General features: G+C 52.2%; 1 protein-coding gene across 1 annotated transcript; it reads right to left on the reverse strand.

The window, feature by feature from the left end:
- Positions 1–6,096: 6,096 nt before the first annotated feature.
- On the reverse strand, positions 6,097–22,136 carry LOC109885674 (protein S100-A1-like). The gene is made up of 3 exons (XM_031838062.1): positions 21,974–22,136; positions 6,644–6,805; positions 6,097–6,406 (listed from the first exon to the last, which is right to left on the reverse strand). The coding sequence occupies exons 2-3, from the start codon at positions 6,782–6,784 to the stop codon at positions 6,242–6,244; spliced, it is 306 nt and encodes a 101-aa protein (XP_031693922.1). The 5' UTR covers positions 6,785–6,805; positions 21,974–22,136; the 3' UTR covers positions 6,097–6,241.
- Positions 22,137–22,902: the final 766 nt, after the last annotated feature.

Below are 22,902 nucleotides of genomic sequence, written 5' to 3' on the forward strand. Positions count from 1 at the left end.
AGGCAATGAGGCAGTGATCGCTGAGATCTTGGTTGAAGACAGCAGAGGTGTATTTAGAGGGGAAGTTGGTTAGGATGATATCTATGAGGGTGCCCGTGTTTAAGGTTTTGGGGAGGTACCTGGTAGGTTCATTGATTATTTGTGTGAGATTGAGGGCATCAAGTTTAGATTGTAGGATGGCTGGGGTGTTAAGCATGTTCCAGTTTAGGTCGCCTAGCAGCACGAACTCTGAAGATAGATGGGGGGCAATCAGTTCACATATGGTGTCCAGAGCACAGCTGGGGGCAGAGGGTGGTCTATAGCAGGCGGCAACGGTGAGAGACTTGTTTTTAGAGAGGTAGATTTTTAAAAGTAGAAGTTCAAATTGTTTGGGTACAGACCTGGATAGTAGGACAGAACTCTGCAGGCTATCTTTGCAGTAGATTGCAACACCGCCCCCTTTGGCAGTTCTATCTTGTCTGAAAATGTTGTAGTTTGGAATTAAAATGTCTGAGTTTTTGGTGGTCTTCCTAAGCCAGGACAATCTAAGGTAACACCAAGTAATTTAGTCTCCTCAACTTGTTCAACAGTCACACCATTCATTACCACATTCAGCTGAGGTCTAGCACTTAAGGAAAGATTTGTACCAAATACTATGCTCTTAGTTTTAGAAATATTCAGGACCAGTTATTGGCCACCCATTACTGGCCACCCATTCCTAAACAGACTGCAACTCTTTGTTAAGGGTTTCAGTGACTTCATTAGCTGCGGTTGCTGATGCGTATATGGTTGAATCAGTATACATGGACACACACGCTGTGTTTCATGCCAGTGGCAGGTCATTTGTAAAAATAGAAAAGAGTAGAGGGCCTAGAGAGCTGCCCTGCGGTACACCACCCTTTATATGTTTGACATTAGAAACGCTTTCATTAAAGAAAACCCTTTGAGATATATTAGATAGCTCTGAATCCACAATATGGCAGAGGTTGAAAAGCCATAGCACTTCAGTTTTCTCAACAGGTTACGGTCAATAATATCAAAGGCTGCACTGAAATCTAACAATACAGCTCCCACAATCTTCTTATTATCCATTTCTTTCAACCAATCATCACTCATTTGTGTCATTGCAGTATGTTGAGTGCCCTTCTCTATAAGCATGCTGAAAGTCTGTTGTTCATTTGTTTACAGAGAAATAGCATTGTATTTGGTCAAACACTATTTTTTCCAACAGTTTTCTAAGAGCTGGCAGCAAGCTTGTAGGTCTGCTGTTAGAACCAGTAATGGCAGCTTTACCACTCTTGGGTAGTGGAATTACTTTGGCTTCCCTCCAGGCCTGAGGACAAAGACTTTCCTTTAGGCTCAGATTAAAAATATGACAGATAGGAGTGGCTATAGAGTCAGCCACCATCCTCAGTAGCTTTCCATCTAAGTTGTCAATGTTTGTCATTATTGATCTTTAACAATAATTGTTCCACTTCTCCCACACTAACTTTATGTCATGAACCGGCTCAAAACCTGTAACAAAAGGGAGACAACGTGGAGATAAGGAGTAACAAAACATATATTTATTAAATACAGTAACTAAGTATAATATACAATGGTGTGTGTAATCAGTAATGTAAGTGAGTGTTTTGCTTGCATGAATGTGATAATGCAGGGTGTTGAAAGATGCCAAAGCAACCAATCAAAAACCACCAAGAAACACAACAAAATCTGTAAAGGTGTCTGTATGGAGAGAGTCTTCTCCATGAATGGGGAAGTGGTGTATTTATCCTGGGACACACCGGGCCCGGGTGTTTCCCATGTAGCTGACGACCCTCCCAACTCCGCCCACCGGCATCCTAATAAGGAAACAACAAGAGAGAGAGAGAATACAGCAGACAGAGTGGGAGGGTCGTCACACTTAAAAAAATTCAAACTTGCACTGCTTTTCTTTCATTATTAGGTGTGCCTTTCTAAGGTCTTCGAAAGCCAAGTCAACAAACAGATTACCGACCATTTCGAATCTCACCATACCTTCTCTGCTATGCAATCTGGTTTCAGAGCTGGTCATGGGTGCACCTCAGCCACGCTCAAGGTCCTAAACGATATCTTAACCGCCATCGATAAGAAACATTACTGTGCAGCCGTATTCATTGATCTGGCCAAGGCTTTCGACTCTGTCAATCACCATATCCTCATCGGCAGACTCGACAGCCTTGGTTTCTCAAATGATTGCCTCGCCTGGTTCACCAACTACTTCTCTGATAGAGTTCAGTGTGTCAAGTCGGAGGGTCTGCTGTCCGGACCTCTGGCAGTCTCTATGGGGGTGCCACAGGGTTCAATTCTTGGACCGACTCTCTTCTCTGTATACATCAATGAGGTCGCTCTTGCTGCTGGTGAGTCCCTGATCCACCTCTACGCAGACGACACCATTCTGTATACTTCCGGCCCTTCTTTGGACACTGTGTTAACAACCCTCCAGGCAAGCTTCAATGCCATACAACTCTCCTTCCGTGGCCTCCAATTGCTCTTAAATACAAGTAAAACTAAATGCATGCTCTTCAACCGATCGCTACCTGCACCTACCCGCCTGTCCAACATCACTACTCTGGACGGCTCTGACTTAGAATACGTGGACAACTACAAATACTTAGGTGTCTGGTTAGACTGTAAACTCTCCTTCCAGACCCATATCAAACATCTCCAATCCAAAGTTAAATCTAGAATTGGCTTCCTATTTCGCAACAAAGCATCCTTCACTCATGCTGCCAAACATACCCTTGTAAAACTGACCATCCTACCAATCCTCGACTTTGGCGATGTCATTTACAAAATAGCCTCCAATACCCTACTCAACAAATTGGATGCAGTCTATCACAGTGCAATCCGTTTTATCACCAAAGCCCCATATACTACCCACCATTGCGACCTGTACGCTCTCGTTGGCTGGCCCTCGCTTCATACTCGTCGCCAAACCCACTGGCTCCATGTCATCTACAAGACCCTGCTAGGTAAAGTCCCCCCTTATCTCAGCTCGCTGGTCACCATAGCATCTCCCACCTGTAGCACACGCTCCAGCAGGTATATCTCTCTAGTCACCCCCAAGACCAATTCTTTCTTTGGCCGCCTCTCCTTCCAGTTCTCTGCTGCCAATGACTGGAACGAACTACAAAAATCTCTGAAACTGGAAACACTTATCTCCCTCACTAGCTTTAAGCACCAACTGTCAGAGCAGCTCACAGATTACTGCACCTGTACATAGCCCACCTAAAATTTAGCCCAAACAACTACCTCTTTCCCAACTGTATTTAATTTTTATTTATTTATTTATTTTGCTCCTTTGCACCCCATTATTTTTTTATTTCTACTTTGCACATTCTTCCATTGCAAAACTACCATTCCAGTATTTTACTTGCTATATTGTATTTACTTTGCCATCATGGCCTTTTTTTGCCTTTACCTCCCTTCTCACCTCATTTGCTCACATTGTATATAGACTTGTTTATACTGCATTATTGACTGTATGTTTGTTTTTACTCCATGTGTAACTCTGTGTCGTTTTATCTGTCGAACTGCTTTGCTTTATCTTGGCCAGGTCGCAATTGTAAATGAGAACTTGTTCTCAACTTGCCTACCTGGTTAAATAAAGGTAAAATAAATAAATAAATAAATAAATTAGTTTATTTTTATGCATGAATATAATTGCTTACTGTTTTGTCGAATAATCTTTTAAATAATTAGCAACATCAAATGGTCTTGTGATGAATAAGCCATCCGATTCGATGAAAGATGGAGATGAATTTGTCTTTCTGCCCATCATTTCATTTAAAGTACTCCAAAGTTTTTTTCCATCATTCTTTATATCATTGATCTTGACTTCATAATGAAGTTTCTTCTTCTTTTGTTGAGTTTAGTCACATCATTTCTCAATCTGCAGTAAGTCAGCCAGTCAGATGTGCAGCCAGACCTATTAGCCACTCCTTTTGCCTCATCTCTTTCAACCATATAGTTTTTCAATTTCTCATCAATCCATGGAGCCTTAACAGTTCTAACAGTCAGTTTCTTAACAGGTGCATGTTTATCAATAATTGGAAGAAGCAATTTCATAAATTCATCAAGTGCAGCGTCTGGATGCTCCTCATTAATCACATCAGACCAACAAATATTTTTAACATCATCCACATAAGAGTCACAGCAAAATCTTATACACTATTTTAGACCCAGCTGATGGAACTTTGTCTTTCCTGGATATAGCCACTATATTGTGATCACTGCATCCAATGGGTACGGATACAGCTTTAGAACAAAGTTCTACAGTATTAGTAAACATGTGATTGAGGCATGTGGATGATATTGTTCCTGTAGTGTTTGTAAACACCCTGGTAGGTTTATTAATAACCTGAACCAGATTACAGGCACTGGTTACAGTAAGAAGCTTCCGCCAGACAGAAGTCACTCCTCAGTAAAAGACACATGACAGCCCGTTTGGAGTTTGCCAAAAGGCAACTAAAGGACTCTGACCATGAGAAACAAGATTCTCTGGTCTGATGAAATCAAGATAGAACTATTTGGCCTGAATGCCAAGCGTAACTTCTGGAGGAAACTTGGCACCATCCCCACGGTAAAGCATGGTGGTGGCAGCACCATGCTGTGGGGATGTCTTTCAGTGCCAGGGACTGGGAGACTAGTCAGGATTGAGGGAAAGATGAACGGAGCAAAGTACAGAGAGATCCTTGATGAAAACCTGCCCCAGAGAGCTCAGGAGAGCTTTTCCCAGGCTCTCTTTTCTCGTCCTCCTGGCTTTGACCCTTGCATGTCCTGACTCAGAGCCCGCCTGCCTGACCTCTCTGCCTGTCCCTGAGCCTGCCTGCCGACCTTTACCTCTGTCCCTCTCTGGATTACTGACCCATGCCTGTCCCTGAGCCTGTCTGCCGACCTTTTCCTCTGTCCCTCTCTGGATTACCGACCCCTGCCTGTCCCTGAGCCTGTCTGCCGACCTTTACCTCTGTCCCTCTCTGGATTACCGACCCCTGCCTGTCCCTGAGCCTGTCTGCCGACCTTTACCTCTGTTCCTCTCTGGATTATCGACCCCTGCCTGTCCCTGAGCCTGTCTGCCGACCTTTACCTCTGTCCCTCTCTGGATTACTGACCCCTGCCTGTCCCTGAGCCTGTCTGCTGACCTTTACCTCTGTTCCTCTCTGGATTATCAACCCCTGCCTGTCCCTGAGCCTGTCTGCCGACCTTTACCTCTGTCCCTCTCTGGATTACCGACCCCTGCCTGTCCCTGAGCCTGTCTGCCGACCTTTACCTCTGTTCCTCTCTGGATTATCGACCCCTGCCTGTCCCTGAGCCTGTCTGCCGACCTTTACCTCTGTTCCTCTCTGGATTATCGACCCCTGCCTGTCCCTGAGCCTGTCTGCTGACCTTTACCTCTGTTCCTCTCTGGATTATCGACCCCTGCCTGTCCCTGAGCCTGTCTACCGACCTTTACCTCTGTCCCTCTCTGGATTATCGACCCCTGCCTGTCCCTGAGCCTGTCTACTGACCTTTACCTCTGTCCCTCTCTGGATTACTGACCCCTGCCTGTCCCTGAGCCAGCCTGCCGACCTTTACCTCTGTCCCTCTCTGGATTACTGACCCCTGCCTGCATTGACCTGTCTTTGCCTGCCCTGTTGCTACAATAAACATTGCTACTTTGACAGTCTGCATCTGGGTCTTACCTTGGTTCTGATAGTAGTGGATATTACATTGGAGATCTGATGTTGTTTCAAAGTAATGCATTCAACATAAGATGCATTCAACATGCATGCATTCAACATAAGATTTGTCTGTTGAAATTTGGTTAACATGATGGTGTAATCCTGTGGTTGGAATTTCACCCTCAAAACAGTTCACGTCAATTACTTTTTGCAAATCCAAAATATTTTCCACATCACAATAAGTTGACAAATGACATTGAAACAACGTTGATTTAACCAGTTTGTGCCCAGTGGGTAGTTAAAGTAGTTTTAGCATAGGATCTAGAAAGGCTTTGCACCAGTTGTGTCAATACTGAACTAAGAAGTGACTGGTACTGTCTATTCTGTCTTACACTTACTGGCCAAATACAACAGACAGACACACGTCAGACACATGTGACAAACAGAGAGAGTGGGAAAGCCACTGTTTATTCACAACAGTAAGACTTCTTATAAAATGACTTATTTGACGTATAGAGAAGCAAAATGACATATATAAAAGCATCCATCTCTGCTTCTCTTTCTCCTTGTCCTGTCCTCCCTCACTTCTTGGCAGAAGCCTTCTGGGTGTGGAGCTGGTAGATCTGTTCACAGGCGATGGAGAGGTCCACCACCAGGGAGACAAACTCCTCGAAGTTTACCATCCCATCACCATTCTGGTCCAGATTCTTCATGATCTTGTCTATCGCAGCTGGGTCCTTCTGGGACTGAGAGGGAAGGAGAGATGGAGGAGATGAAGAGAATGAGTAAGAGAGAGAGCGAGAGTGAAAGAGAGATAGATGGGAGGAGGGGAGAGAGGGTGTTAGATTGACTTTGGATACTCTTTAATAAAGTGAAAGAGAAATCAGAACGAAAGGGAAAGAGCGTGAGAAAGTGTTGAGGGACAGTGAGATAAAAACAGAGAGAGAGAGCGAGAGAGAGAGAGAGAGAGAGATCTATGGTACCTTCAGGAAGCTGCCCAGTTCTGTCTGCATGAGTTCTTTCAGCTCCTTCTTGCTCAGTGTGTTACAGTCACCGTCCTTGTCGGCATAGCGATGGAACACCGTGATCAGGGACTGCAAGGATCTCTCCAATTGAGACGGCATGGCTGCAGAGAGAAGGATACACTGAGGAGGGGAGAGAGGGAGCAGGGAAATGGTAGGGGAGAGAGGGAGGAGGGAGATGGGAGGGGAGGGGAGAGAGGGAGGAGGGGAGATGGTAGGGGAGACAAGGCGGAAGTGGGTGTAAATTACTGTGACAGATTAAGATTAAGACTAAGATTGAATCGTAAAACACTGGCTCTGACACTCGCCGGATGTGGCAGGGCTTGCAAACCATTACAGACTACAAAGGGAAGCACAGTGACATGAGACTACCTGATGAGCTAAACTGCTTCTTTGCTCGCTTTGAGGCAAATAACACTGAAACATGCATGAAAGCACCAGCTGTTCTGGAAGACCATGTGATCACGCTCTCCGCAGCCAATGTTTTTTTTTTTTTTTCACCTTTATTTAACCAGGTAGGCAAGTTGAGAACAAGTTCTCATTTACAACTGCGACCTGGCCAAGATAAAGCAAAGCAGTTCGACAGATACAACGACACAGAGTTACACATGGAGTAAAACAAACATACAGTCAATAATACAGTATAAACTAGTCTATATACAATGTGAGCAAATGAGGTGAGAAGGGAGGTAAAGGCAAAAAAAGGCCATGGTGGCAAAGTAAATACAATATAGCAAGTAAAACACTGGAATGGTAGTTTTGCAATGGAAGAATGTGCAAGGTAGAAATATAAAATAAAAAATAATGGGGTGCAAAGGAGCAAAATTAATTAATTAAATACAGTTGGGAAAGAGGTAGTTGTTTGGGCTAAATTATAGGTGGGCTATGTACAGGTGCAGTAATCTGTGAGCTGCTCTGACAGTTGGTGCTTAAAGCTAGTGAGGGAGATAAGTGTTTCCAGTTTCAGAGATTTTTGTAGTTCGTTCCAGTCATTGGCAGCAGAGAACTGGAAGGAGAGGCGGCCAAAGAAAGAATTGGTTTTGGGGGTGACTAGAGAGATATACCTGCTGGAGCGTGTGCTACAGGTGGGAGATGCTATGGAGACCAGCGAGCTGAGATAAGGGGGGACTTTACCTAGCAGGGTCTTGTAGATGACATGGAGCCAGTGGGTTTGGCGCCGAGTATGAAGCGAGGGCCAGCCAACGAGAGCGTACAGGTCGCAATGGTGGGTAGTATATGGGGCTTTGGTGACAAAACGGATTGCACTGTGATAGACTGCATCCAATTTGTTGAGTAAGGTATTGGAGGCTATTTTGTAAATGACATCGCCAAAGTCGAGGATTGGTAGGATGGTCAGTTTTACAAGGGTATGTTTGGCAGCATGAGTGAAGGATGCTTTGTTGCGAAATAGGAAGCCAATTCTAGATTTAACTTTGGATTGGAGATGTTTGATATGGGTCTGGAAGGATAGTTTACAGTCTAACCAGACACCTAAGTATTTGTAGTTGTCCACGTATTCTAAGTCAGAGCCGTCCAGAGTAGTGATGTTGATGTAAGTAAGACCTTTAAAAAGGTCAACCTTCACAAGGCCGCAGGGCCAGATGGATTACCAGGACGTGTACCCCGAGCATGCGCTGACCAACTGGCAAGTGTCTTCACTGATATTTTCAACCTCTCCCTGTCTGAGTCTATAATACCAACATGTTTTAAGCAGACCACCATAGTCCCTGTCCCCAAGAACACTAAGGTAACCTGCCTAAATGACTACCGATCCATAGCACTCACATCTGTAGCCATGAAGTGCTTTGAAAGGCTGGTCATGGCTCACATCAACACCATTATCCCAGAAACCCCAGACCCACTCCAATTTGCATACCAGCCTAACAGATCCACAGATGATGCAATCTCTATTGCACTCCACACTGCCCTTTCCCACCTGGACAAAAGGAACACCTATGTGAGAATGCTATTCATTGACTACAGCTCAGTGTTCAACACCATAGCGAGCTCATAGCTCATCAGTAAGCTAAGGACCCTGGGACTAAACACCTCCCTCTGCAACTGGATCCTGGACTTCCTGACGGGCTGCCCCCAGGTGGTAAGGGTAGGTAACAACACATCCGCCATGCTGATCCTCAACACAGGGGCCCCTCAGGGGTGCATGCTCAGTCCCCTCCTGTACTCCCTGTTCACTCATGACTGCACGGCTAGGCAAGACTCCAACACTACCATTAAGTTTGCCGATGACATAACAGTGGTAGTCCTGATCACCGACAACGACGAGACAGCCTATAGGGAGGAGGTCAGAGACCTGGCCATGTGTTGCCAGGACAACAACCTCTCCCTCAATGTGATCAAGACAAAGGAGATGATTGTGGACTACAGGAAAAAGAGGACCGAGCATGCCCACATTCTCATCGACGGGGCTGTAGTGGAGCAGGTTGAGAGCTTCATGTTCCTTGGTGTCCACATCACCAACAAACTAACATGGTCCAAGTACTCCAAGATAGTCGTGAAGAGGGCACGACAAAACCTATTCCCCTTCAGGAGACTGAAAAGATTTGGCATGGGTCATCAGATCCTCAAAAGGTTCTACAGCTACACCATCGAGAGCATCCTGACTGGTTGCATCAATGCCTGGCATGGCAACTGCTCGGCCTCCGACCGCAAGGCACTACAGAGGGTAGTGCATCCAGCAAAAAAAGGCCATGGTGGCAAAGTAAATACAATATAGCAAGTAAAACACTGGAATGGTAGTTTTGCAATGGAAGAATGTGCAAGGTAGAAATATAAAATAAAAAATAATGGGGTGCAAAGGAGCAAAATTAATTAATTAAATACAGTTGGGAAAGAGGTAGTTGTTTGGGCTAAATTATAGGTGGGCTATGTACAGGTGCAGTAATCTGTGAGCTGCTCTGACAGTTGGTGCTTAAAGCTAGTGAGGGAGATAAGTGTTTCCAGTTTCAGAGATTTTTGTAGTTCGTTCCAGTCATTGGCAGCAGAGAACTGGAAGGAGAGGCGGCCAAAGAAAGAATTGGTTTTGGGGGTGACTAGAGAGATATACCTGCTGGAGCGTGTGCTACAGGTGGGAGATGCTATGGAGACCAGCGAGCTGAGATAAGGGGGGACTTTACCTAGCAGGGTCTTGTAGATGACATGGAGCCAGTGGGTTTGGCACCGAGTATGAAGCGAGGGCCAGCCAACGAGAGCGTACAGGTCGCAATGGTGGGTAGTATATGGGGCTTTGGTGACAAAACGGATTGCACTGTGATAGACTGCATCCAATTTGTTGAGTAAGGTATTGGAGGCTATTTTGTAAATGACATCGCCAAAGTCGAGGATTGGTAGGATGGTCAGTTTTACAAGGGTATGTTTGGCAGCATGAGTGAAGGATGCTTTGTTGCGAAATAGGAAGCCAATTCTAGATTTAACTTTGGATTGGAGATGTTTGATATGGGTCTGGAAGGATAGTTTACAGTCTAACCAGACACCTAAGTATTTGTAGTTGTCCACGTATTCTAAGTCAGAGCCGTCCAGAGTAGTGATGTTGATGTAAGTAAGACCTTTAAAAAGGTCAACCTTCACAAGGCCGCAGGGCCAGATGGATTACCAGGACGTGTACCCCGAGCATGCGCTGACCAACTGGCAAGTGTCTTCACTGATATTTTCAACCTCTCCCTGTCTGAGTCTATAATACCAACATGTTTTAAGCAGACCACCATAGTCCCTGTCCCCAAGAACACTAAGGTAACCTGCCTAAATGACTACCGATCCATAGCACTCACATCTGTAGCCATGAAGTGCTTTGAAAGGCTGGTCATGGCTCACATCAACACCATTATCCCAGAAACCCCAGACCCACTCCAATTTGCATACCAGCCTAACAGATCCACAGATGATGCAATCTCTATTGCACTCCACACTGCCCTTTCCCACCTGGACAAAAGGAACACCTATGTGAGAATGCTATTCATTGACTACAGCTCAGTGTTCAACACCATAGCGAGCTCATAGCTCATCAGTAAGCTAAGGACCCTGGGACTAAACACCTCCCTCTGCAACTGGATCCTGGACTTCCTGACGGGCTGCCCCCAGGTGGTAAGGGTAGGTAACAACACATCCGCCATGCTGATCCTCAACACAGGGGCCCCTCAGGGGTGCATGCTCAGTCCCCTCCTGTACTCCCTGTTCACTCATGACTGCACGGCTAGGCAAGACTCCAACACTACCATTAAGTTTGCCGATGACATAACAGTGGTAGTCCTGATCACCGACAACGACGAGACAGCCTATAGGGAGGAGGTCAGAGACCTGGCCATGTGTTGCCAGGACAACAACCTCTCCCTCAATGTGATCAAGACAAAGGAGATGATTGTGGACTACAGGAAAAAGAGGACCGAGCATGCCCACATTCTCATCGACGGGGCTGTAGTGGAGCAGGTTGAGAGCTTCATGTTCCTTGGTGTCCACATCACCAACAAACTAACATGGTCCAAGTACTCCAAGATAGTCGTGAAGAGGGCACGACAAAACCTATTCCCCTTCAGGAGACTGAAAAGATTTGGCATGGGTCATCAGATCCTCAAAAGGTTCTACAGCTACACCATCGAGAGCATCCTGACTGGTTGCATCAATGCCTGGCATGGCAACTGCTCGGCCTCCGACCGCAAGGCACTACAGAGGGTAGTGCATCCAGCCCAATACATCACTGGGGCTCAGCTTCCTGCCATCCAGGACCTCTATACCAAGCGGTGTCAGTGTAAGGGCCTAAAAATGGTCAAAGACTCCAGCCGCCCTAGTAATAGACTGTTCTCTCTGCCACTGCACAGCAAGCGGTACCGGAGCTCCAAGTCTAGGTCCAAGATGCTTCTAAACAGCTTCTACCCCCAAGCCATAAGACTCCTTAACATCTAATCAAACGGCAAATGGCCCCCCTTTACACGTCTGCTACTCTCTATTGTTAAAATCTATGCAAAGTCACTTTAATAAGTCTTCCTACATGTACATATTACCTCAACTAACCGGTGCCTCAGCACATTGACTTTGTACCGGCACCCCCCTGTATATAGTCTCACTATTGTTATTTTACTTGTTACTTTTATTACTTATTCTTATTCTTATTTTATTTTTACCTGCATTGTTGGTTAGGGGCTTGTAAGTAAGCATTTCACTGGAAGGTCTTCCTACATCTGTTGTATTCGGCACATGTCACTAATAAAATTTGATTTGATTTGATATCAGCTGATGTAAGAAGGGTTTTCTAAATACATTTGATTTTGATTTCATTATGATAGATACTCAGTACAGTTGTTGGTGTCAAACCCTGATCTGTTTCACCTGTCGTTGTGCTTGTCTCCACCCCCCTCTAGGTGTTGCCGATCTTCCCCGTTTATCCCCTGTGTACTTATACCTGTGGTTTCTGTTTGTCTGTGCCAGTTCATCTTGTTTGTTCAAGTCAATCAGCGTTTCATGTCTCAGCTCCTGGTTTTTCCAGTCTCTCTTTTCTCGCCCTCCCGGTTTTGACCCTTGCCTGTCCTGACTCCGAGCCCGCCTGCCTGTCCCTGAGCCTGCCTGACCCTGAGCCTGCCTGACCCTGACCCTGCCTGCCGTCCGGTACCGTTGCCCCAGCTCTGGTTTACTGACCCCTGCCTACCCTGACCCTGAGCCTGCCTGCCTTCCGGTACCGTTGCCCCAGCTCTGGTTTACTGACCCCTGCCTACCCTGACCCTGACCCTGACCCTGACCCTGACCCTGCCTGCCGTCCGGTACCGTTGCCCCAGCTCTGGTTTACTGACCCCTGCCTACCCTGACCCTGACCCTGCCTGCCTTCCGGTACCGTTGCCCCAGCTCTGGTTTACTGACCCCTGCCTACCCTGTCCCTGACCCTGCCTGCCGTCCGGTACCGTTGCCCCAGCTCTGGTTTACTGACCCCTGCCTACCCTGACCCTGACCCTGCCTTCCGGTACCGGTGCCCCAGCTCTGGTTTACTGACCCCTGCCTACCCTGACCCTGAGCCTGCCTGCCTTCCGGTACCGTTGCCCCAGCTCTGGTTTACTGACCCTGCCTACCCTGATCCTGAGCCTGCCTGCCTTCCGGTACCGTTGCCCCAGCTCTGGTTTACTGACCCCTGCCTACCCTGACCCTGAGCCTGCCTGCCGTCCGGTACCGTTGCCCCAGCTCTGGTTTACTGACCCCTGCCTACCCTGATCCTGAGCCTGCCTGCCGTCCGGTACCGTTGCCCCAGCTCTGGTATACTGACCCCTGCCTACCCTGACCCTGACCCTGCCTTCCGGTACCGGTGCCCCAGCTCTGGTTTACTGACCCCTGCCTACCCTGACCCTGAGCCTGCCTGCCTTCCGGTACCGTTGCCCCAGCTCTGGTTTACTGACCCTGCCTACCCTGATCCTGAGCCTGCCTGCCTTCCGGTACCGTTGCCCCAGCTCTGGTTTACTGACCCCTGCCTACCCTGACCCTGAGCCTGCCTGCCGTCTGGTACCGTTGCCCCAGCTCTGGTTTACTGACCCCTGCCTACCCTGATCCTGAGCCTGCCTGCCGTCCGGTACCGTTGCCCCAGCTCTGGTTTACTGACCCCTGCCTACCCTGATCCTGAGCCTGCCTGCCTTCCGGTACCGTTGCCCCAGCTCTGGTTTACTGACCCCTGCCTACCATGACCCTACCTGCCGTCCGGTACCGTTGCCCCAGCTCTGGTTTTCTGACCCCTGCCTACCCTGATCCTGAGCCTGCCTGCCGTCCGGTACCGTTGCCCCAGCTCTGGTTTACTGACCCCTGCCTACCCTGATCCTGAGCCTGCCTGCCTTCCGGTACCGTTGCCCCAGCTCTGGTTTACTGACCCCTGCCTACCCTGACCCTGACCCTGACCATGACCCTGCCTGCCGTCCGGTACCGTTGCCCCAATTCTGGTTTACTGACCCCTGCCTACCCTGACCCTGACCCTGCCTGCCTTCCGGTACCGTTGCCCCAGCTCTGGTTTACTGACCCCTGCCTACCCTGTCCCTGACCCTGCCTGCCGTCCGGTACGGTTGCCCCAGCTCTGGTTTACTGACCCCTGCCTACCCTGACCCTGACCCTGCCTTCCGGTACCGGTGCCCCAGCTCTGGTTTACTGACCCCTGCCTACCCTGACCCTGAGCCTGCCTGCCTTCCGGTACCGTTGCCCTAGCTCTGGTTTACTGACCCTGCCTACCCTGATCCTGAGCCTGCCTGCCTTCCGGTACCGTTGCCCCAGCTCTGGTTTACTGACCCCTGCCTACCCTGACCCTGAGCCTGCCTGCCGTCCGGTACCGTTGCCCCAGCTCTGGTTTACTGACCCCTGCCTACCCTGATCCTGAGCCTGCCTGCCGTCCGGTACCGTTGCCCCAGCTCTGGTTTACTGACCCCTGCCTACCCTGACCCTGACCCTGCCTTCCGGTACCGGTGCCCCAGCTCTGGTTTACTGACCCCTGCCTACCCTGACCCTGACCCTGCCTTCCGGTACCGGTGCCCCAGCTCTGGTTTACTGACCCCTGCCTACCCTGACCCTGAGCCTGCCTGCCGTCCGGTACCGTTGCCCCAGCTCTGGTTTACTGACCCCTGCCTACCCTGACCCTGAGCCTGCCTGCCGTCTGGTACCGTTGCCCCAGCTCTGGTTTACTGACCCCTGCCTACCCTGATCCTGAGCCTGCCTGCCGTCCGGTACCGTTGCCCCAGCTCTGGTTTACTGACCCCTGCCTACCCTGATCCTGAGCCTGCCTGCCTTCCGGTACCGTTGCCCCAGCTCTGGTTTACTGACCCCTGCCTACCATGACCCTACCTGCCGTCCGGTACCGTTGCCCCAGCTCTGGTTTTCTGACCCCTGCCTACCCTGACCCTGAGCCTACCTGCCGTCCTGTACCATTGCCCCAGCTCTGGTTTACTGACCCCTGCCTACCCTGACCCTGAGCCTGCCTGCCTTCCGGTACCGTTGCCCCAGCTCTGGTTTACTGACCCCTGCCTACCCTGACCCTGACCCTGACCCTGCCTGCCGTCCGGTACCGTTGCCCCAGCTCTGGTTTACTGACCCCTGCCTACCCTGACCCTGACCCTGCCTGCCTTCCGGTACCGTTGCCCCAGCTCTGGTTTACTGACCCCTGCCTACCCTGTCCCTGACCCTGCCTGCCGTCCGGTACCGTTGCCCCAGCTCTGGTTTACTGACCCCTGCCTACCCTGACCCTGACCCTGCCTTCCGGTACCGTTGCCCCAGCTCTGGTTTACTGACCCCTGCCTACCCTGACCCTGAGCCTGCCTGCCTTCCGGTACCGTTGCCCCAGCTCTGGTTTACTGACCCCTGCCTACCCTGACCCTGAGCCTGCCTGCCGTCCGGTACCGTTGCCCCAGCTCTGGTTTACTGACCCCTGCCTACCCTGATCCTGAGCCTGCCTGCCTTCTGGTACCGTTGCCCCAGCTCTGGTTTACTGACCCCTGCCTACCCTGACCCTGAGCCTGCCTGCCTTCCGGTACCGTTGCCCCAGCTCTGGTTTACTGACCCCTGCCTACCCTGACCCTGACCCTGCCTTCCGGTACCGGTGCCCCAGCTCTGGTTTACTGACCCCTGCCTACCCTGACCCTGACCCTGCCTTCCGGTACCGGTGCCCCAGCTCTGGTTTACTGACCCCTGCCTACCCTGACCCTGAGCCTGCCTGCCGTCCGGTACCGTTGCCCCAGCTCTGGTTTACTGACCCCTGCCTACCCTGACCCTGAGCCTGCCTGCCGTCCGGTACCGTTGCCCCAGCTCTGGTTTACTGACCCCTGCCTACCCTGATCCTGAGCCTGCCTGCCTTCCGGTACCGTTGCCCCAGCTCTGGTTTACTGACCCCTGCCTACCATGACCCTACCTGCCGTCCGGTACCGTTGCCCCAGCTCTGGTTTTCTGACCCCTGCCTACCCTGATCCTGAGCCTGCCTGCCGTCCGGTACCGTTGCCCCAGCTCTGGTTTACTGACCCCTGCCTACCCTGATCCTGAGCCTGCCTGCCTTCCGGTACCGTTGCCCCAGCTCTGGTTTACTGACCCCTGCCTACCCTGACCCTGACCCTGACCATGACCCTGCCTGCCGTCCGGTACCGTTGCCCCAATTCTGGTTTACTGACCCCTGCCTACCCTGACCCTGACCCTGCCTGCCTTCCGGTACCGTTGCCCCAGCTCTGGTTTACTGACCCCTGCCTACCCTGTCCCTGACCCTGCCTGCCGTCCGGTACCGTTGCCCCAGCTCTGGTTTACTGACCCCTGCCTACCCTGACCCTGACCCTGCCTTCCGGTACCGGTGCCCCAGCTCTGGTTTACTGACCCCTGCCTACCCTGACCCTGAGCCTGCCTGCCTTCCGGTACCGTTGCCCTAGCTCTGGTTTACTGACCCTGCCTACCCTGATCCTGAGCCTGCCTGCCTTCCGGTACCGTTGCCCCAGCTCTGGTTTACTGACCCCTGCCTACCCTGACCCTGAGCCTGCCTGCCGTCCGGTACCGTTGCCCCAGCTCTGGTTTACTGACCCCTGCCTACCCTGATCCTGAGCCTGCCTGCCGTCCGGTACCGTTGCCCCAGCTCTGGTTTACTGACCCCTGCCTACCCTGACCCTGACCCTGCCTTCCGGTACCGGTGCCCCAGCTCTGGTTTACTGACCCCTGCCTACCCTGACCCTGACCCTGCCTTCCGGTACCGGTGCCCCAGCTCTGGTTTACTGACCCCTGCCTACCCTGACCCTGAGCCTGCCTGCCGTCCGGTACCGTTGCCCCAGCTCTGGTTTACTGACCCCTGCCTACCCTGACCCTGAGCCTGCCTGCCGTCTGGTACCGTTGCCCCAGCTCTGGTTTACTGACCCCTGCCTACCCTGATCCTGAGCCTGCCTGCCGTCCGGTACCGTTGCCCCAGCTCTGGTTTACTGACCCCTGCCTACCCTGATCCTGAGCCTGCCTGCCTTCCGGTACCGTTGCCCCAGCTCTGGTTTACTGACCCCTGCCTACCATGACCCTACCTGCCGTCCGGTACCGTTGCCCCAGCTCTGGTTTTCTGACCCCTGCCTACCCTGACCCTGAGCCTACCTGCCGTCCTGTACCATTGCCCCAGCTCTGGTTTACTGACCCCTGCCTACCCTGACCCTGAGCCTGCCTGCCTTCCGGTACCGTTGCCCCAGCTCTGGTTTACTGACCCCTGCCTACCCTGACCCTGACCCTGACCCTGCCTGCCGTCCGGTACCGTTGCCCCAGCTCTGGTTTACTGACCCCTGCCTACCCTGACCCTGACCCTGCCTGCCTTCCGGTACCGTTGCCCCAGCTCTGGTTTACTGACCCCTGCCTACCCTGTCCCTGACCCTGCCTGCCGTCCGGTACCGTTGCCCCAGCTCTGGTTTACTGACCCCTGCCTACCCTGACCCTGACCCTGCCTTCCGGTACCGTTGCCCCAGCTCTGGTTTACTGACCCCTGCCTACCCTGACCCTGAGCCTGCCTGCCTTCCGGTACCGTTGCCCCAGCTCTGGTTTACTGACCCCTGCCTACCCTGACCCTGAGCCTGCCTGCCGTCCGGTACCGTTGCCCCAGCTCTGGTTTACTGACCCCTGCCTACCCTGATCCTGAGCCTGCCTGCCTTCTGGTACCGTTGCCCCAGCTCTGGTTTACTGACCCCTGCCTACCCTGACCCTGAGCCTGCCTGCCTTCCGGTACCGTTGCCCCAGCTCTGGTTTACTGACCCCTGCCTACCCTGACCCTGACCCTGCCTTCCGGTACCGGTGCCCCAGCTCTGGTTTACTGACCCCTGCCTACCCTGACCCTGACCCTGCCTTCCGGTACCGGTGCCCCAGCTCTGGTTTACTGACCCCTGCCTACCCTGACCCTGAGCCTGCCTGCCGTCCGGTACCGTTGCCCCAGCTCTGGTTTACTGACCCCTGCCTACCCTGACCCTGAGCCTGCCTGCCGTCTGGTACCGTTGCCCCAGCTCTGGTTTACTGACCCCTGCCTACCCTGATCCTGAGCCTGCCTGCCGTCCGGTACCGTTGCCCCAGCTCTGGTTTACTGACCCCTGCCTACCCTGATCCTGAGCCTGCCTGCCGTCCGGTACCGTTGCCCCAGCTCTGGTATACTGACCCCTGCCTACCCTGACCCTGACCCTGCCTTCCGGTACCGGTGCCCCAGCTCTGGTTTACTGACCCCTGCCTACCCTGACCCTGAGCCTGCCTGCCTTCCGGTACCGTTGCCCCAGCTCTGGTTTACTGACCCTGCCTACCCTGATCCTGAGCCTGCCTGCCTTCCGGTACCGTTGCCCCAGCTCTGGTTTACTGACCCCTGCCTACCCTGACCCTGAGCCTGCCTGCCGTCTGGTACCGTTGCCCCAGCTCTGGTTTACTGACCCCTGCCTACCCTGATCCTGAGCCTGCCTGCCGTCCGGTACCGTTGCCCCAGCTCTGGTTTACTGACCCCTGCCTACCCTGATCCTGAGCCTGCCTGCCTTCCGGTACCGTTGCCCCAGCTCTGGTTTACTGACCCCTGCCTACCATGACCCTACCTGCCGTCCGGTACCGTTGCCCCAGCTCTGGTTTTCTGACCCCTGCCTACCCTGACCCTGAGCCTACCTGCCGTCCTGTACCATTGCCCCAGCTCTGGTTTACTGACCCCTGCCTACCCTGACCCTGAGCCTGCCTGCCTTCCGGTACCGTTGCCCCAGCTCTGGTTTACTGACCCCTGCCTACCCTGACCCTGACCCTGACCCTGCCTGCCGTCCGGTACCGTTGCCCCAGCTCTGGTTTACTGACCCCTGCCTACCCTGACCCTGACCCTGCCTGCCTTCCGGTACCGTTGCCCCAGCTCTGGTTTACTGACCCCTGCCTACCCTGTCCCTGACCCTGCCTGCCGTCCGGTACCGTTGCCCCAGCTCTGGTTTACTGACCCCTGCCTACCCTGACCCTGACCCTGCCTTCCGGTACCGTTGCCCCAGCTCTGGTTTACTGACCCCTGCCTACCCTGACCCTGAGCCTGCCTGCCTTCCGGTACCGTTGCCCCAGCTCTGGTTTACTGACCCCTGCCTACCCTGACCCTGAGCCTGCCTGCCGTCCGGTACCGTTGCCCCAGCTCTGGTTTACTGACCCCTGCCTACCCTGATCCTGAGCCTGCCTGCCTTCTGGTACCGTTGCCCCAGCTCTGGTTTACTGACCCCTGCCTACCCTGACCCTGAGCCTGCCTGCCTTCCGGTACCGTTGCCCCAGCTCTGGTTTACTGACCCCTGCCTACCCTGATCCTGAGCCTGCCTGCCGTCCGGTACCGTTGCCCCAGCTCTGGTTTACTGACCCCTGCCTACCCTGATCCTGAGCCTGCCTGCCTTCCGGTACCGTTGCCCCAGCTCTGGTTTACTGACCCCTGCCTACCCTGACCCTGACCCTGACCCTGACCCTGACCCTGCCTGCCGTCCGGTACCGTTGCCCCAATTCTGGTTTACTGACCCCTGCCTACCCTGACCCTGACCCTGCCTGCCTTCCGGTACCGTTGCCCCAGCTCTGGTTTACTGACCCCTGCCTACCCTGTCCCTGACCCTGCCTGCCGTCCGGGTACCGTTGCCCCAGCTCTGGTTTACTGACCCCTGCCTACCCTGACCCTGACCCTGCCTTCCGGTACCGGTGCCCCAGCTCTGGTTTACTGACCCCTGCCTACCCTGACCCTGAGCCTGCCTGCCTTCCGGTACCGTTGCCCCAGCTCTGGTTTACTGACCCTGCCTACCCTGATCCTGAGCCTGCCTGCCTTCCGGTACCGTTGCCCCAGCTCTGGTTTACTGACCCCTGCCTACCCTGACCCTGAGCCTGCCTGCCGTCCGGTACCGTTGCCCCAGCTCTGGTTTACTGACCCCTGCCTACCCTGATCCTGAGCCTGCCTGCCGTCCGGTACCGTTGCCCCAGCTCTGGTTTACTGACCCCTGCCTACCCTGACCCTGACCCTGCCTTCCGGTACCGGTGCCCCAGCTCTGGTTTACTGACCCCTGCCTACCCTGACCCTGAGCCTGCCTGCCTTCCGGTACCGTTGCCCCAGCTCTGGTTTACTGACCCTGCCTACCCTGATCCTGAGCCTGCCTGCCTTCCGGTACCGTTGCCCCAGCTCTGGTTTACTGACCCCTGCCTACCCTGACCCTGAGCCTGCCTGCCGTCTGGTACCGTTGCCCCAGCTCTGGTTTACTGACCCCTGCCTACCCTGATCCTGAGCCTGCCTGCCGTCCGGTACCGTTGCCCCAGCTCTGGTTTACTGACCCCTGCCTACCCTGATCCTGAGCCTGCCTGCCTTCCGGTACCGTTGCCCCAGCTCTGGTTTACTGACCCCTGCCTACCCTGACCCTACCTGCCGTCCGGTGCCGTTGCCCCAGCTCTGGTTTTCTGACCCCTGCCTACCCTGACCCTGAGCCTACCTGCCGTCCTGTACCATTGCCCCAGCTCTGGTTTACTGACCCCTGCCTACCCTGACCCTGAGCCTGCCTGCCTTCCGGTACCGTTGCCCCAGCTCTGGTTTACTGACCCCTGCCTACCCTGACCCTGACCCTGACCCTGCCTGCCGTCCGGTACCGTTGCCCCAGCTCTGGTTTACTGACCCCTGCCTACCCTGACCCTGACCCTGCCTGCCTTCCGGTACCGTTGCCCCAGCTCTGGTTTACTGACCCCTGCCTACCCTGTCCCTGACCCTGCCTGCCGTCCGGTACCGTTGCCCCAGCTCTGGTTTACTGACCCCTGCCTACCCTGACCCTGACCCTGCCTTCCGGTACCGTTGCCCCAGCTCTGGTTTACTGACCCCTGCCTACCCTGACCCTGAGCCTGCCTGCCTTCCGGTACCGTTGCCCCAGCTCTGGTTTACTGACCCCTGCCTACCCTGACCCTGAGCCTGCCTGCCGTCCGGTACCGTTGCCCCAGCTCTGGTTTACTGACCCCTGCCTACCCTGATCCTGAGCCTGCCTGCCTTCTGGTACCGTTGCCCCAGCTCTGGTTTACTGACCCCTGCCTACCCTGACCCTGAGCCTGCCTGCCTTCCGGTACCGTTGCCCCAGCTCTGGTTTACTGACCCCTGCCTACCCTGATCCTGAGCCTGCCTGCCGTCCGGTACTGTTGCCCCAGCTCTGGTTTACTGACCCCTGCCTACCCTGATCCTGAGCCTGCCTGCCTTCCGGTACCGTTGCCCCAGCTCTGGTTTACTGACCCCTGCCTACCCTGACCCTACCTGCCGTCCGGTACCGTTGCCCCAGCTCTGGTTTTCTGACCCCTGCCTACCCTGACCCTGAGCCTACCTGCCGTCCTGTACCATTGCCCCAGCTCTGGTTTACTGACCCCTGCCTACCCTGACCCTGAGCCTACCTGCCGTCCTATACCGTTGCCCCAGCTCTGGTTTTCTGACCCCTGCCTGCCCTGTTTATTGCCTGCCCCTGTTTGCAACATCAAACTATTGTTTATTCGACAGGATCTGCATCTGGGTCTTCCCTTCATACCTGATAGATGGTACTAATATGCTGACTAATAGCAAACTATCCCTTCGAAGCAAACTAATTTACAATGTACATTCAGGGAGGATGGGAGTTGGCTTTCTTTGTCTCTGTAAGCACAGTCTGTTACTTAGTGGCATTTAAGCTGTCATCTTACACTCCTTTACACATTCCCTCTACCTCTGACTCCTCCCATTTCTTTGGAACATCCAACATCTCTAGCTGTGTAGACTGTCCTTTAACCATGTTTGGCCCAGGGTAGGCCGTCATTGTAAATAAGAATTTGTTCTTCACTGACTTGCCTAGTTAAATAAAGGTGAAATAGCTTGACCATGTGAAACATGTGACATATCATTATAACTGTCAAAGGGTGGGTATTTAGGGATAGAGAGGGGTGTGACAGGAAAGGAAATGATTTTGCAACAGTTCAGTGTAAAGAGATGATAATTGGTGAGTAATGCCTATAAAATGACTTGAACCTGCTGAGAAAAACTTTGTAGACCTAATAGTGTTCTAAAACAAAAACATTGCTTCAATGTTCAAAGGTTTTCTTATAAATAAACTACATTATGTCTTAATCAGTAAATAGTATTTCCCGTCATGCTGCATAACAAACCATAGAAGAACTGATTTTTGAATCAAATCAAGTGAAGACTAATGAACATTATAGCCTACAAGTTTGCCGGACGAGACAGATCAGTAGCTAGTCACACTTGGAAACAGTTGTTACAGTTGTGTGAGACCTGTTTATTACACTAGATAACCTCCTCTGTTAAACCAAAGACACCAATAGTAATAGTAGAATAAGTGGAGAACGGTTACTTACCAAACAGAGGAGAGATGCTAACAGAACAGGGTGGGGAAGTAGGGTACTGCTGAATATATACCAATGATGCTGAATCTACTGCGCACGAACTGTGGGAAAGATTTTATAAAGACAAAGAATTTATAGAGAACAGAACGCCTGCCTAATTGTGAGTGTTTGTAGCCTATAGTGGAGGTGTGTGTGTGTGAGAGGGAGGGAGGGAGGGAGGGAGTTAGAGTTTAGGCTTGATGTCTTTCAGTCCTCATCTTTGAATTCAACATGATAAAATAGACATGGATCACATAGAATGTTTTCATATCGCATTAACACACTGAGAACTCAATGATCTCATTCACACAAATCTATACCAATGATGCTGAATCTATACCAATGATGCTGAATCTATTATACCAATGATGCTGAATCTATTATACCAATGATGCTGAATCTATACCAATGATGTTGAATCTATACCAATAATGCTGAATCTATACCAATAATGCTGAACACAGGCGTAGAGAGGGGTGACAAGAGTACACACTAGTATGTTTGGAAGAATAGTTCTATGGATGAAGAGGATGGGATGAAGTTTCTTGAATTAAATGCCATTTTGTCACGTATACTCCCTCTATGGTGTTCGAGGTCGCCAGTCTGGTCATCATTACGCACACCTGTCACCATCGTTAAGCGCACCAACGCCTCATCAGACTCAACTGTGCTCCATCACCTCCCTGATTACCTCCCCTATATCTGCCACTCCTCTTGGTTCCTTCCCCAGGCGTTATTGTTTCTGTTTCACTGTTTCATGTCTGTTACATCCCTCCTGTTTGGCCCTGTCCGGGGGTGTCCTCGGATGGGTCCACAGTGTCTCCTGACCCCTCCTGTCTCAGCCTCCAGTATTTATGCTGCAGTAGTTTATGTGTCAGGGGGCTAGGGTCAGTTTGTTATAT

Source organism: Oncorhynchus kisutch, linkage group LG13 (assembly GCF_002021735.2).
Source record: "Oncorhynchus kisutch isolate 150728-3 linkage group LG13, Okis_V2, whole genome shotgun sequence".
Classification (NCBI taxonomy): domain Eukaryota; kingdom Metazoa; phylum Chordata; class Actinopteri; order Salmoniformes; family Salmonidae; genus Oncorhynchus; species Oncorhynchus kisutch.

Excerpts from the sequence above, each read along its gene's own strand:
- LOC109885674 (XM_031838062.1), bottom strand. The coding sequence starts at position 6,784 with ATGCCGTCTCAATTGGAGAGATCCTTGCAGTCCCTGATCACGGTGTTC. Across the intron at positions 6,407-6,643 it reads AACTGGGCAGCTTCCTGAAG|TCCCAGAAGGACCCAGCTGC; the intron begins GTACCATAGATC and ends CTTCCCTCTCAG.